The 15,818-nt window shown below is 53.4% G+C and overlaps 1 protein-coding gene across 1 annotated transcript in view; it reads right to left on the reverse strand.

The window, feature by feature from the left end:
* The window catches only part of LOC122547922 (ephrin type-B receptor 3-like), a 122,529-nt gene extending 107,613 nt beyond the window's left edge, over positions 1-14,916 (reverse strand). The window contains 1 exon segment of the mRNA XM_087982988.1: positions 14,808-14,916. Coding sequence (XP_087839114.1) covers positions 14,808-14,880 — 73 coding nt within the window. The 5' untranslated portion in view covers positions 14,881-14,916.
* Between the last annotated feature and the right edge of the window lie 902 nt (positions 14,917-15,818).

The raw sequence follows: 15,818 nt of genomic DNA on the forward strand, positions 1-15,818 counted from the left end.
ACTGTCACTGTATAACACTGGGGGGTACAGTACTGGTGGGGACAGGTCTGTCACTATATAACACTGGGGTACAGTACTGGTGGGGACAGGACTGTCACTGTATAACACTGGAGTACAGTACTGGTGGGGACAGGTCTGTCACTGTATAACACTGGGGTACAGTACTGGTGGGAACAGGTCTGTCACTATATAACACTGGGGTACAGTACTGGTGGGGACAGGTCTGTCACTGTATAACACTGGGGTACAGTACTGGTGGCGACAGGTCAGTCACTGTATAACACTGGGGTAGAGTACTAGTGGGGCAGGTCTGTCACTATATAACACTGGGGTACAGTACTGGTGGCGACAGGTCAGTCACTGTATAACACTGGGGCACAGTACTGGTGTGGACAGGTCTGTCACTGTATAACACTGGGGTACAGTACTGGTGGCGACAGGTCAGTCACTGTATAACACTGGGGTAGAGTACTAGTGGGGCAGGTCTGTCACTATATAACACTGGGGTACAGTACTGGTGGCGACAGGTCAGTCACTGTATAACACTGGGGCACAGTACTGGTGGGAACAGGTGTGTTCCTGTATAACACTGGGATATAGTACTGGTGGGGACAGGACTCTCACTGCATAACACTGGGATACATTACAGGTGGGGACAGGTCTGTCCCTGTATTATATTGGAGTACAGTACTGGTGGGGACAGGACTGTCACAGTATAACACTGGGGTACAGTACTGGTGGGGACAGGACTGTCACTGTATAACACTGGGGTACAGTACTGGTGGGGACAGGTCTGTCAGTGTATAACACTGGGGTACAGTACTGGTGTGGACAGGTCTATCACCGTATAACAGTAGAGTAGATTACTGGTGGGGACAGATCTGTCACTGTATAACACTGGGGTATAGTACTGGTGGGCTGAAAATGTGTTGCTGGAAAAGCGCAGCAGGTCAGGCAGCAACCAGGGAACAGGAAAATCGACGTTTCGGGCATAAGCCCTTCTTCAGGACTCCTGAAGAAGGGCTTATGCCCGAAACGTCGATTCTCCTGTTCCCTGGATGCTGCCTGACCTGCTGCGCTTTTCTAGCAACACATGTTCCGCTCTGATCTCCAGCATCTGCAGACCTCACTTTCTCCTACAGTACTGGTGGGGACAGATCTGTCACTGTATAACACTGGGATACAGTACTGGTGGGAACAGGTGTGTCTCTGTATAACACTGGGGTGCAGTACTGGTGGGGACAGGTCTGTCACTGTATAACACTGGGGTACAGTACTGGTGGAGACAGGTCTGTCACTATATAACACTGGGGTACAGTACTGGTGGGGACAGGTCTGTCACTATATAACACTGGGGTACAGTACTGGTGGGGACAGGACTGTCACTGTATAACACTGGGGTACAGTACTGGTGGGGACAGGACTGTCACTGTATTACACTGGGGTGCAGTACTGGTGGGGACAGGACTGTCACTGTATAACACTGGGGTACAGTACTGGTGGGGACAGGTCTGTCTCTGTATAACACTGGGGTGCAGTACTGGTGGGGACAGGTCAGTCACAATATAACACTGGGGTACAGTACTGGTGGGGACAGGACTGTCACTGTATAACACTGGGGTACAGTACTGGTGGGGACAGGACTGTCACTGTATTACACTGGGGTACGGTACTGGTGGGGACAGGTCAGTCACTGTATAACACTGGGGTACAGTACTGGTGTGGACAGGTCAGTCACTGTATAACACTGGGGTACAGTAGTGGTGGGGACAGGTCTGTCACTGTATAACACTGGGGTACAGTACTTGTGTGGACTGGTCAGTCACTGTATAACACTGGGGTACAGTACTGGTGGGGACAGGTCTGTCCCTGTATAACATTGGTGTACAGTACTGATGGGGACAGGTCTGTCCCTGTATAACACTGGGGTACAGTAGTGGTGGGGACAGGTCTGTCCCTGTATAACACTGGGGTACAGTAGTGGTGGGGACAGGTCTGTCACTGTATAACACTGGGGTACAGTACTGGTGTGGACAGGTCTGTCCCTGTATAACACTGGGGTACAGTACTGGTGGGGACAGGTCTGTCCCTGTATAATATTGGGGTACAGTACTGGTGGATACTGGTCTGTCTGTATAACACTAGGGTACAGTACTGATGGATACTGGTCTGTCTGTATAACACTGGGGTACAGTACTGGTGGATACTGGTTTGTCACCATCGAAATGTTTGCATGCACGCTACAGCAGATCAAGTTAACAACATGCCTGTGAGCCTGAAAGCCACCGACAATGATATAATCAAACATTTGCACGCTCGTATTAAATCCTACTTTACCCTTTTAATGACGCTGCTAATCTGTGGGAAATAATCACTGAGTGAAACTTGGTGTAATCAGATCTCAGTCTCCATTCTCTCTCTCTCGGCATTCATCCAGAATCCGGGAGGGGTAGAGAGAGCACTGCTTTACCTGACTGCCTCACATCGCAACCACAGCAGGGAATGGGGCCTGGGGTGGAAAACACTCCCAACAGCAGGGCAAGGAAAACGTTTGGGAACCCGTCCAATCCCATTTCTTATCGGGACGGCTCGAAGATTAAGCTGGGAGGTGGGCACACCGCCGTGCGGTTCGCAGTCTCTCTGAGACAAAAGATACGCAGCGATCCCAAGATTGTGCCCAGCCTCGCTAATCTTCCTGAGCTTTATCAGTGTCTGAGCCAGGCACCCTCTTTGATCTTCAATGTTGTGTATCAAGGGAGCGGGTAGTTTGGGTGTTAAGTTTCTCGATGTTCCAGTTAATTCTATTGTGTTTCAGCACAGAAACTAGCTCATCCGCTCCCAGTCCTTACCTCCCTGTGTGTTTATCCAACTGCCCCTTAACCCCCTCAGCGCGCTTCCCCTCACCCCACCCCAGCATGTTCCACGTTCTCCCCACAGTATCCGAACGGAAGGACGTTTCTCCCGGGTTTCCCCCCTTCCCCCCCCCCACAATTTGGAACTTGTCCATGACTATCTCACAAACGTGATGCCCAGTTTGAGTCACCGCTCCCACTACTTTTTCATTTGAGTTATTGTTGTCGCCTGGATCAAAGGGCGACGAGAAAGGTTTTGCGAGCAGTAACAGGCAGATCGTAGCCATTAAGGACACACAAGTCCGAGCTAGGTACACAAGGTGACACCTCACAGGAGGGGAGCACAGAGCAGGATCAACGTCAGATTTGAAATTCGAGTGGTCCATTCAGCAGTCTAATCACGGCAGGGAAGAAGCTGTTCCTGAACCTGTTGGTGTGCGTGCGTTTAAACTTCTGTACCTTCTGCCCGACCGAAGGGGTTGCAAGAGAGCATTACCGGGGTGGGGGGGGTTGGCACGCCGAGGAACTTGACGCCTATAGTCTACAGAGAAAACATTCAAGCAGGGCGCATCGTGGCTTGGTTTGGCAACTGCTCTACCCAGGGGTGTGAGAAACCACAGAGAGCTGCGAACACAGCCCAGTCCATCCACTGACTCTGTCTACACTTCCCTCGGGAAGGCAGCCGCATCATAATCAAAGACCTGGTTACAATCTCTTATGGGCAGATGATACAAAACACATCAGATTCAAGATCAGCTTCTTCCCCGCTGTTATCAGATGTCTGAACGGACCTCCCAAACTTTATATTTAATGTCGATCTCGCTCTTTCTGTACCTCCTCTGTCGCTGGAACACTACATTCCTCGCTCTGTTCTGACGCACTTTGCTTGACATACAAAACAAAACTTTTCACTGTAACTCGGTACATGTGACAATAATCAAATCAAGTCTTAATTTCTACCTCCCCGTGTAGCTCCCTCTACACTGTCCCTCATCAAACACTCCCAGGGACAGGCACAGCACAGGGTTAGATACAGAGTAAAGCTCCCTCTACACTATCCCCATCAAACACTCCCAGGGACAGGGACAGCACGGAGTTAGATACAGAGTAAAGCTCCCTCTACACTATCCCCATCAAACACTCCCAGGGACAGGGACAGCACGGGGTTAGATATAGAGTAAAGCTTCCTCTACAGTGCCCCCCCCCCCCCAATCAAACACTCCAAGGACAGGGACAGCACGGGGTTAGATACAGAGTAAAGCTCTCTCTACACTGTCCCCCCCCCATCAAACACTCCCAGGACAGGGACAGCACGAGGTTAGAGTAAAGCTCTCTCTACACTGTCCCCATCAAACACACCCAGGACAGGGACAGCACGGGGTTAGATAGAAAGTTTCACTGACACTGAATAACTCAAACTCATTCATGGGATGCGGGCCAGAATTTACTCCCCGTCCCTCAGTGCCCCTGCGAGCTGCGGCCCTCAATGTTGGTTGAATTGTCTGACCAAATCTCCCCGCGGTTCCCTCCGTCACCAACACTCAGTGTGTCCCACCCGCACAGTACACGGCAGAAACCCACCAATGCTCCTTGGATAGCACATCTCGAAGGGCGAAAGGCAACCAGTTGGTTAGCTCAGCAGGTTGGACAGTGATGCCACCAGTGTGGGTTTGATTCCCGCCCTGGGTGAGGTCACTACAATGGTCCTAGCCTCTGACCTGAGGTGTGGAGAACGTTCAGATCAATCCAACCTCACATACTCCCCAACAACAGGCTCATACATCCCCTCTCCGCCAACAAACATCTCTCCCAGCTGAGATCCTCGGGGGCGGGGGGGGGTGTATCCTCACCCCTAATTCACAACACGCCGTGTTCAAATCCCACTGTGTACTCAAGCACAACAACTACACTTTTATACTGAAGGTAGAGCTCCCTCTACACTGTCCTCTCATCAAACACTCCCAGGGACAGGAACAGCACAGGGTTAGATACAGAGTAAAGCTCCCTCTACACTATCCCCATCAAACACTCCCAGGGACAGGGACAGCACGGGGTTAGATACAGAGTAAAGCTCCCTCTATACTGTCCCCATCAAACACTCCCAGGGACAGGGACAGCACGGGGTTAGATATAGAGTAAAGCTCCCTCTACACTATCCCCATCAAATACTCCCAGGACAGGGACAGCACGGGGTTAGATACAGAGTAAACCTTCCTCTACACTGTCCCCCCCCCATCAAACACTCCCAGGACAGGGACAGCACGAGGTTAGAGTAAAGCTCTCTCTACACTGTCCCCATCAAACACATCCAGGACAGGGACAGCACGGGGTTAGATACAGAGTAAAGCTCCCTCTACGCTGTCCCCCCATCAAATACTCCCAGGACAGGGACAGCACGGGGTCAGATAAAAGTCAACTCGCAATACTGATGCTTCCATTGGAGTGGCAGTGTGGCTCAGTGGTTGGCAGTGTCGCCTTACAGTGCAAGGTACCACGATTCGATTCCTGCCTTAGGCGACTGTCTGAATGTGGAGTGTGAGCGTTCTCCCCGTGTCTGCTTGGGTTTCCTCCCTCAGTCCAGGGATGTGCAGGTTCGGGTGGATTGGCTGTGCTAAACTACCCATAGTGTTCAGGGATGTGCAGGTTAGGGTGGATTGGCCGTGCTAAATTACCCATAGTGTTCAGGGATGTGCAGGTTAGGGTGGATTGGCCGTGCTAAACTACCCATAGTGTTCAGGGATGTGCAGGTTAGGGTGGATTGGCTGTGCTAAATTACCCATAGTGCCCAGGGATGTGCAGGTTAGGGTGGATTGGCTGGGCTAAATTACCCATAGGGCCCAGGGATGTGCAGGTTAGGGTGAATTGGCTGGGCTAAATTACCCATAGTGCCCAGGGATGTATAGGTTAGGGTGGATTGGCCGTGCTGAATTACCCAAGTGCCCAGGGATGTGCAGGCTGAGTGGGTTAGCCATGGGAAATGTAGGATGGGGTGGGCTTGCTCTTCGAAGGGTTGGTATGACTCAATGGGCCGGACGGCCTGCTCCCATCCTGTAGGGATTCTGCGATTAATCTCCCATCTGCCAACCTACCCGAGGCTCAGGTAGCATCCTGGAGATTATCACCTCTGTCTCTCTGCTTATTAATTTCACCCTGAACTGCTCACAATCCCCAGGCAGAACCTGGACAGACCGTACCTACACAGGGGGACCACAACAGTTGGATCTTACCCCTCCCGGTCTGGAGCTGCTCACTGGCTGCTGTGAGGCACTGAGCCACCGTGCCGCCCCCCTGTTGGATTAGAGTGGTAAATGTGCGGCTCAGGGGGCAGGGTGGAAGAAACGGGTTTCAATTCTTGGGGCATCACCAGTGGGGAAAAGAGGTAGCTGTTCCTCCGGGACGGGCTTTGTTTGAACCAGGCCGGGGCCAGCGGAACATGGTCCCATGGTGTAACTAGAGTGGCAGATACGGCCATAAACTACTGGGGCACGGGGGTAGGAAAGGGCTCAATGGGGGGGGGGGATGCGAGAGAGCAGGGAGGCAGGGGTATTGAAGACGTGAATGATCATCCAAGTCTGACAGGGAGGGGCAAAAACACAAGCCGGAGGCCGGAGGACTGGGATCACGAAAACGAGAGGGGAAAATTCACTCTGAAAGTAAACCGGCAAGAAAGATAAAAAGGAACAGTAAGAGCTCCTTGGTACAGACAATGGAATGGAGTAGCTAAAGGGAGCGTGGGAACTTTGGGGGATGCAACCGGGGGTGGCGGGGGCGGGGGGGAGGTTTCTTTGTTCACTTGTGGGACCTGAGTGCCACGTCCTGGCCTTTAACCACATCCCCAGTTGCTCCATAAGTTGGCGAGCGGCCACCTTAAATGGCTGCAGTCCATTGCTCTGGAGGTCGATGCTGGTAAGGAAGGAATACACAACGGGGAATGGGGAAATGGAAGACCAGTTAACGGCCCGTATGGGGAACGTTGCTATCAACATCCCGAAGCACGACTGTGAGGCGCTAACGAGAGGGAAATCTTGGAATCATCTCTACCACGAACTTTATCCCAAACAAATGGGAATAAAGAGACCAGGACCAGACAGAGTCATAGAGATGTACAGCACGGAAACAGGGCCTTCAGCCCGACTCATCCTTGCCGACCAGATATCCCAACCCAAATCTAGTCCCATTTATCCCTCCAAACCCTTCCTATTCATATACCCATCCAGATGCCTTTTAAATGTTGTAATTGTACCAGCCTCCACCACATCCTCCGGCAGCTCATTTCATACACGTACCACCCTCTGTGTAAAGAAGTTGCCCCTTAGGTCCCTTTTATATCTTTCCCCTCTCACCCTAACCCACAGTCCAAAGATGTGCAGGTTAGGTGAATGGGCCGTGCTAAATTGCCCGTAGCGTGAGGTGAAGGGGTAAATGTAGGGGAATGGGTCTGGGTGGGTTGCTCTTCAGAGGGTCGGTGTGGATACGTTGGGCCGAAGGGCCTGTTTCCGTACTGTAAGTAATCTAATCTAATCTAACCTATGCCCTCTAGTTCTGGACTCCCCAACCCCAGGGAAAAGACTTTGTCTATTTATCCTATCCATGTCCCTCACAATTTTGTAAACCTGTATAAGGTCACCCCTCAGCCTCCGACGCTCCAGGGAAAACAGCCCCAGCCTGTTCAGCCTCTCCCTGTAGCTCAAATCCTCCAACCCTGGCAACATCCTTGTAAATCTTTTCCAAGCCCATTCAAGTTTCACAACGTCCTTCCGATAAGAAGGAAGACCAGAACTGAATTCCAACAGTGGCCTAACCAATGTCCTGTACAGCCGCAACATGACCTCCCAACTCCTGTACTCAATACTCTGACCAATAAAGGAAAGCATACCAAACGCCGCCTTCACTATCCTATCTACCTGCGACTCCACTTTCAAGGAGCTATGAACCTGCACTCCAAGGTCTCTTTGTTCAGCAACACTCCCCAGGACCTTCCCATAAGTTGTCAACCACAATGCCATGGGTCTGGAGTCACGTGTAGGCCTGACCAAGGTAAGGTTGGCAGCTTCCATCCGTAAAGGGCATTTGTGAACCAGATGGGGTTTTCCAACAATTGGCAATGGTTTCACAGAGATCATCACGAGACTCTTAATTCCAGATTCTTGACTGAATTGAAATTCCATCTTCAGCTGCAGTGGGCTTCGAACCCAGGTCCTCAGGGTCTCTCTGGGTTAACAGTCCAGCAATAACCCTACAGGGCCTCCCCTGAAAACTTCAGGAAACTTTGGGTTGGCATGGACGAGTTGGGCAGAAGGGGCTGTTTCTGTGCTGTGTGATTCCCTAATTCCACAACAGGGTGGGAGATTAGGTCTTTGACAGGTCGAGGGGTTGAGGAGCTGGAACGAGAGAGAGGAATCAAAGGCTTGGGGTAGACCATGACGTTATCGAACGGCAGGACATTTCTCTGACCTGCGTTTCTCCCCCCCCCCCGCTTCATTGCTGCTTATGGGATCTGCCTGTGCCAACAACAACTGCATTGCGAGAGCACCTCCGCTCTGGCTGAGAAAACCCCTCGTTGCTGAACAAAGAGACCTTGGAGTGCAGGTTCATAGCTCCTTGAAAGTGGAGTCGCAGGTAGGTAGGATAATGAAGGCGGCGTTTGGTATGCTTTCCTTTATTGGTCAGAGTATTGAGTACAGGAGTTGGGAGGTCATGTTGCAGCTGGACAGGACGTTGGTTAGGCCACTGTTGGAATACTGTGTGCAATTCTGGTCTCCTTCCCATCGGAAGGAATCCACTTCCTCGCGAGGGTCCACACTTCAATGGCAGATGTAGGGGAGGGGGGGCATCCGAAAGCTTCCCTGTGGAAGAGTTTAGCCCCCCCACTCCACCAACTGCCATCCTGGAATCTCTGCTTGGATCCTCCACCCGGTCACCTCTGGCTTCGATTGACAGGGCGCCTCAAGGTCAGGCTCGCGTACACCAGGGACACTGTGGGGCAGAGCGGCCTCATTCTGTGCTGTAGGCTCTCCTGAAGGTCAGGCTCGCGTACACCAGGGACACTGTGGGGCTGAGCGGCCTCCGTTTGTGCTGTCGGCTCTCCTGAAGGTCAGGCTCGCGTACACCAGGGACACTGTGGGGCTGAGCGGCCACCGTTTGTGGTGTCGGCTCTCCTGAAGGTCAGGCTCGCGTACACCAGGGACACTGTGGGGCTGAGCGGCCTCCGTTTGTGCTGTAGGCTCTCCTGAAGGTCAGGCTCGCGTACACCAGGGACACTGTGGGGCTGAGCGGCCTCCGTTTGTGGTGTCGGCTCTCCTGAAGGTCAGGCTCGCGTACACCAGGGACACTGTGGGGCTGAGCGGCCTCCGTTTGTGGTGTCGGCTCTCCTGAAGGTCAGGCTCGCGTACACCAGGGACACTGTGGGGCTGAGCGGCCTCCGTTTGTGCTGTCGGCTCTCCTGAAGGTCAGGCTCGCGTACACCAGGGACACTGTGGGGCTGAGCGGCCTCCGTTTGTGCTGTCGGCTCTCCTGAAGGTCAGGCTCGCGTACACCAGGGACACTGTGGGGCTGAGCGGCCTCCGTTTGTGCTGTCGGCTCTCCTGAAGTTCATGCTCGCGTACACCAGGGACACTGTGGGGCTGAGTGGCCATCGATTGTGCTGTCGGCTCTTTATTCAACCCTGGGAGTCAGCTGGAGTTGTTGTGAAACTCAACACTGCAACTACCCGACACGCAACACGGAACATCAAAGAGCACTCGTTGCTTAGTTGCTGATAAACTCGCAGGTTTAGGGAGACGGCGTGTAATCATGGGATTAAGCGCGTTCCCTGCACCTTTTACCAATAAAACCGAGAATGTGATATTGTTTAGTAGCTCTCCCTGCCCGTCTCTGCCACCTTTCTGCACGAATTTACCCAGCTCTCCCTGCTCCGGCCTCAGAACGCGAGGAATAGCAGCAGGAGTAGGTCTCTGGGCCCCTCACAGCTTGCTTTACTGTTCAATAAGATCATGGTAATATTTCTGGTGGACTCAGCTCCACTTGCCCACCCGCTCACCCTAACCCTCAGTTAGAGTCATCGCGATGTAGAGCATGGAAACAGGCCCTTCGGCCCAACCCGTCCATGCCGACCAGATATCCCAACCCAATCTAATCCCACCTGCCAGCACTTGGCCCATATCCCTCCAAACCCTTCCTATTCATATACCCATCCAAATACCTCTTAAATGTTACAATTGTACCAGCCTCCACCACATCCTCTGGCAGCTCATTCCATACACGTACCACCCTCTGTGTGAAAAAGTTGCCCCTGAGGTCCATTTTAAATCTTTCCCCTCTCACCCTAAACCTATGCCCTCTAGTTCTGGACTCCCTGACCCCAGGGAAAAGACATTGTCTGTTCCCCCTATCCATGTCCCTCATAATTTTATAAACCTCTATAAGGTCACCCCTCACCTCCGACGCTCCAGGGAAAACAGCCCCAGCCTGTTCAGCCTCTCCCTGTAGCTCAAACCCTCCGACCCTGGCAACATCCTTTTCTGAACCGTTTCACAGCATCCTTCTCTTGGGTCCAGGGGCCGGAAACCGCCCTCAAATATTCCCGATGCGGTCTGCCCAGAGCCTGACGCAGACAACAGCACTCCCCACTCACCCTCAGCTCCTGTAATTGAGCCCTCTCAAAACCAAAGCCAGCGCCGTGTTTGCCTTCCTGACTGCCCACTGCACTTTACCCTCGGGGGGGGGGGGGGGAAACCACTGAGGTCCCGGGATAGATCTGCGCTTCAAATCTCCCAATCCCTTTGGGAGAGAGTCCGCGAGACAGCTCGAGGGGCCGAACGTCCTCCTGCTGTTTCCGCTGAGCCACCTCGTTATCGAATCCGTTCGGAGAGTGAGAAACTCACTTCCAAAGCAGAAAACCCACACATCAAAGGTGGAGCTGCACCCATTCTGTGTCTCCCTGCCTCCGCGCCTCAAACCTTGGAGGACGCACCCCCTCCTCATCCCATGAAACCTCTGCTCGTTTGCCGAGACTTCTACAAACATTTACCGCTCTCACTGGGGGCCTGTGACCAGTGGAGTGCCACAAGGATCGGTGCTGGGCCCTCTACTTTTTGTCATTTACATAAATGATTTGGATGTGAGCATAAGAGGTACAGTTAGTAAGTTTGCAGATGACACCAAAATTGGAGGTGTAGTGGACAGCGAAGAGGGTTACCTCAGATTACAACTGGATCTGGACCAGATGGGCCAATGGGCTGAGAAGTGGCAGATGGAGTTTAATTCAGATAAATGCGAGGTGCTGCATTTTGGGAAAGCAAATCTTAGCAGGACTTATACACTTAATGGTAAGGTCCTAGGGAGTGTTGCTGAACAAAGAGACCTTGGAGTGCAGGTTCATAGCTCCTTGAAAATGGAGTCGCAGGTAGATAGGATAGTGAAGAAGGCGTTTGGTACGCTTTCCTTTATTGGTCAGAGTATTGAGTACAGGAGTTGGGAGGTCATGTTGCGGCTGTACAGGACATTGGTTAGGCCACTGTTGGAATATTGTGTGCAATTCTGGTCTCCTTCCTATCGGAAAGATGTTGTGAAACTTGAAAAGGTTCAGAAATGGTTTACAAGGATGTTGCCAGGGTTGGAGGATCTGAGCCACAGGGAGAGGCTGAACAGGCTGGGGCTGTTTTCCCTGGAACGTCGGAGGCTGAGGGGTGACCTTATAGAGGTTTACAAAATTATGAGGGATATGGATAGGATAAATAGACAAGGTCTTTTCCCTGGGGTGGGGGAGTCCAGGACTAGAGGGCATAGGTTTAGGGTGAAAGGGGGAAGATATAAAAGAGACCTAAGTGGCAACTTTTTCATACAGAGGGTGTTACGGGTATGAAATGAGCTGCCAGAGGAAGTGGTGGAGGCTGGTACAGTTACAGCATTTAAGAGGCATTTGGATGGGTATATGACTAGGAAGGGTTTGGAGGGATATGGGCCGGGTGCTGGCAGGTGGGATTAGATTGGGTTGGGATACCTGGTCGGCATGGACGGGTTGGACCGAAGGGTCTGTTTCCGTGCTGGACATCTCTATGACTCTAATTGCCCCCTTCTGAAGGTTCCCATGAATGTGGTTTTCGTAGCAGAGCTGCTGTACTCAAGTTAATGATTCTCTACTCTCTCAAATCCAAACAGTAATTATCTCCAAGCCTGTACCATCCTGATACCATCAATTTAAACACCACGAGAAATCGAGAAACTGCTTTACAATCTCAAACATCCCATTTATACAGATTTTCTTCCTGTCCTGGCTCTCTGTATATAAATACACACAGTAAAGGAAACAGCAAAGCAAATGATTGACTCAGACAAAAAAAAAACAGCACAAAGAGCAAGCCGCTGACTCCATGAGAGAAATATTTGTTCAGGTCAGATTACACGGAGCTGGGAGAGGGAGCAGGCAGCTCAGACCTGACCCTACTCGCCCCGAAGACGTTTAAACAGGCCTCCTGTTCCACTGGATAGGGCACAGCCAGCTAGCTCCCCATCCAGCACCAGCCCCACATCACCCCGACACCAAACAGACTGCACTTTCCACACAGCCCTGACTCCCTCAAAGCTCGCAACACCCTCCCCATCATCCCTCAACACCCCCCCCATCATCCCTCAACACCCACCCCCCATCGCCCCTCAACACCCACCCCCCCATCGCCCCTCAACACCCACCCCCCATCGCCCCTCAACACCCATGCCCCCATCGCCCCTCAACACCCCCCCATCGCCCCTCAACACCCCCCCATCGCCCCTCAACACCCACCCCCCATCGCCCCTCAACACCCATGCCCCCATCGCCCCTCAACACCCCCCCATCGCCCCTCAAAACCCACCCCCCATCGCCCCTCAACACCCATGCCCCCATCGCCCCTCAACACCCATGCCCCCATCGCCCCTCAACACCCACCCCCCATCGCCCCTCAACACCCATGCCCCCATCGCCCCTGAACACCTCCCCATCGTCCCTCAACACCCACCCCACCATTGCCCCTCAACACCCACTCCCCATCACCCCTCAACACCCACCTCCCCATCGTTCCTCAACACCCACCCCTCCATTGTCCCTCTACACCCACTCCCCCATCGCCCCTCAACACCCACCCCCCCATCGCCCCTCAACACCCACCCCCCCATCGCCCCTCAACACCCACCCCCCCATCGCCCCTCAACACCCCTCCATCGTCCAACACTCACCCCCCACCCCAACACCCAACCCCCATCAACACCCCCCCATTGTTCCTCAACACCCACCCCCCATCGCCCCTCAACACCCACCCACCCATTGTCCCTCTACACCCACCCACCCCCATCGCCCCTCAACACCCACCCACCCAGTGTCCCTCAACACCCACCCCTTTCACCCTTCAACACCCACTATTATCCCTCAACACTCACCCCCTCATCACCCCTTAACACCCACCCCCCCATTGTCCCTCAACACCCACCCCTCAACACCCTCCATCACCTCTCAACATCCCCTCCCGTCAACCATCTCCCCTTAGCTCGCCTTGTCTTGGTCCCTCCCTCTCTCCCCAAAAACTTCTCATTGCCTCCATTCCCAATCCCCACTCCCTACCTGCTAACTCCAATTCACCTCTCTCCCCCCTCTAATTCACCTTTCCCCCTCTCCCCCTCCAATCCACCTCTCTGGTCTTCCCTCAATCCCCTTCTCTCTCTCTCCCTCAATCCCCTTCTATCTCTCCCCTTTTCCTCTCTCTCCATCCTATCGCCCTCCCTCTTCCCCATATCCCTCTCCTCCTCCCCCTTTCCCATTCCCTACCTCCCCTTTCCCTTTCCCATTCTCTCACCCCCACTATCCCATTCCCTCCCTCCTTTCCCTTTCCCATTCCCTCCCTCCCTCCTTTCCCTTTCCCATTCCCTCTTCCTCTTTCCCTCTCCGACCTCTTTCTCATTCCCTCTCTTCCAACTTTACCATTCCCTCTTCCCTAACTTTCCCATTCCCTCTCTCCTTTCCCTTTTCCCCAACTTTCCCATTTCCTCTCTCCCCTTCATACTCCCTCTCATTCCTTCCCCTTTCCCATTCCCTCTCTCCCCCTTTCCATTCCCTCTCCCCACTTTCCCATTCCCTCTCCCCTTTTCCATTCCCTCTACCCAACATTCCCATTCCCTCTCCCCCTTTCCCATTCCTTCTCTCCTTTCCCTTTCCCCTTTCCTCTCCCCCAACTTTCCCATTCCCTCTCTCCCCTTCACACTCCCTCTCACTCCTTCCCCTTTCCCATTCCCTCTTCCACAGCTTTCCCATTCCCTCTCTTCCACTTTCCCATACCCTCACCCCAACTTTCCCTTTCCCTCTCCCCCCTTTCCCATTCCCTCTTTCTCCCTTTCCCATTCCCTCTCTCTATCTTTCCCATTCCCTCTCTCTATCTTTCCCATTCTCTCTCCCCTTTCCCATTCCCTCTCTCCCTTTCCCATTCCCTCTTCACTTTCCCATTCCCTCTCTCCATCTTTCCCATTCCCTCTCTCCCCTTTCCTATTCCGTCTTTCCAGTTCCCATTCCCTCTCCCCCTTTCCCATTCCCTCTTCCTAACTTTCCCATTCCCTCTCTCCTTTTCACATTTCCATTCCAGCTCCCCTTTCCAAATTCCTCTCTCCCTTTCCCATTCCCATTCCCTCGCCCCTTTCCCATTCCCTCTCCCCTTTGCCATTCCCTTTCCCTTTCCCATTACCTCTCCCCTTTCCCATTCCCTCTCTCCCTCTTTCCCATACTCTCTCCCCCAACTTTCCCATTCCCTCTCTCCCTCTTTCCCATACTCTCTCCCCCAACTTTCCCATTCCCTCTCTCCCACTTTCCCATTCCCAATCCCTCTCCCCTTACCATTCCCTCTCTGCCTTTCCCATTCCCTCTCTCCCCTTTCCCATTCCCTCTGTACCCCTCTCCCTCTCCCTCTCCCCCCCCCCCAGGGGGGGTGTACCCACCTTCCACAGCCAGTGCAGCGGGCAGGATCAGGATCAGGATCGGGATCGGGATCGGGATCAGGGAGCGGGCCATCGCTGGGACCGAAATCAGCAGCAACTTCGGGGTCGGGACTGAAGGGAGGGAGAGAGTGAGGGGGGGGGGCGGGACCATAGCCGGGCCCCAGGCCCCGCCCCCTACCTGCACCCCATTGGCCAGAGCGCGCCCGCGGACCCCGCCCTCCGCCCTCCCATTGGCCCGTCCCCGCTGCCGCTCAACCCCGGTGATTGACAGCTCGTCCCCCGGGGGCAGAGTGCAGTAACTTTTCTCAGCTCGACCCAAAGTTTGCAGAGAAGGGGAAAGTTCGGCGTTTCTTTTCTCTCCGCCACCTTCCGGGGCAAAACAACAACCCGGCTTCATTTCTGCAACCTCTCCTCGTCAGGGGAGCCCTTTGCATTTTGCACCATCGCAATTACAAACTGCACAAAATAGAAAGCCACTTCCAAAAACTTTGACTTGCATGGCAAGTTTTCGTTAAAATAAACTGTTCCCCCCTCCAGGGTGGGGGAAAGAAAAGGGGAAGGCATCCCCCCTTGTGTTGTTTTGGGTTTGGTGGGGCGGGGGGAGGAGGTTGAGATGAAATGAGAGTTACCTCTCTGTCTCCCAGGGGTGGTACATGACCGCCCCCTGATGGAGGGTGAACGCGGAGTGTGGGTATGTGTCCCCTTTGTTCATTGCACTAGCCGCAGCTGTCCCCAGCCCCCACCGGGCAAGGACACAGACAACTCGCAACTCATCTCTGTCTCATTCCTTACCCACCTGTTGAACGACTGGCTTCGAGAGGGGTAACCGAGAGTCCCTACTGTGTAGGTGGGATGTAGATTAGACTCCCTACAGCGTGGAAACAGGCCCTTCGGCCCAACAGGTCCACACCGACCCTCCGTGGAGTAACCCAACCAGACCCGTTTCCCCCGACCACTCTACACTTACCCCCTGACTAATGCACCTAGCCCCACATATCCCTGAACACTGCG

The sequence above is a fragment of the Chiloscyllium plagiosum genome, unplaced genomic scaffold (assembly GCF_037043375.1).
Source record: "Chiloscyllium plagiosum isolate Xiang-an unplaced genomic scaffold, Cpla_swu_hap1 HiC_scaffold_44, whole genome shotgun sequence".
Classification (NCBI taxonomy): domain Eukaryota; kingdom Metazoa; phylum Chordata; class Chondrichthyes; order Orectolobiformes; family Hemiscylliidae; genus Chiloscyllium; species Chiloscyllium plagiosum.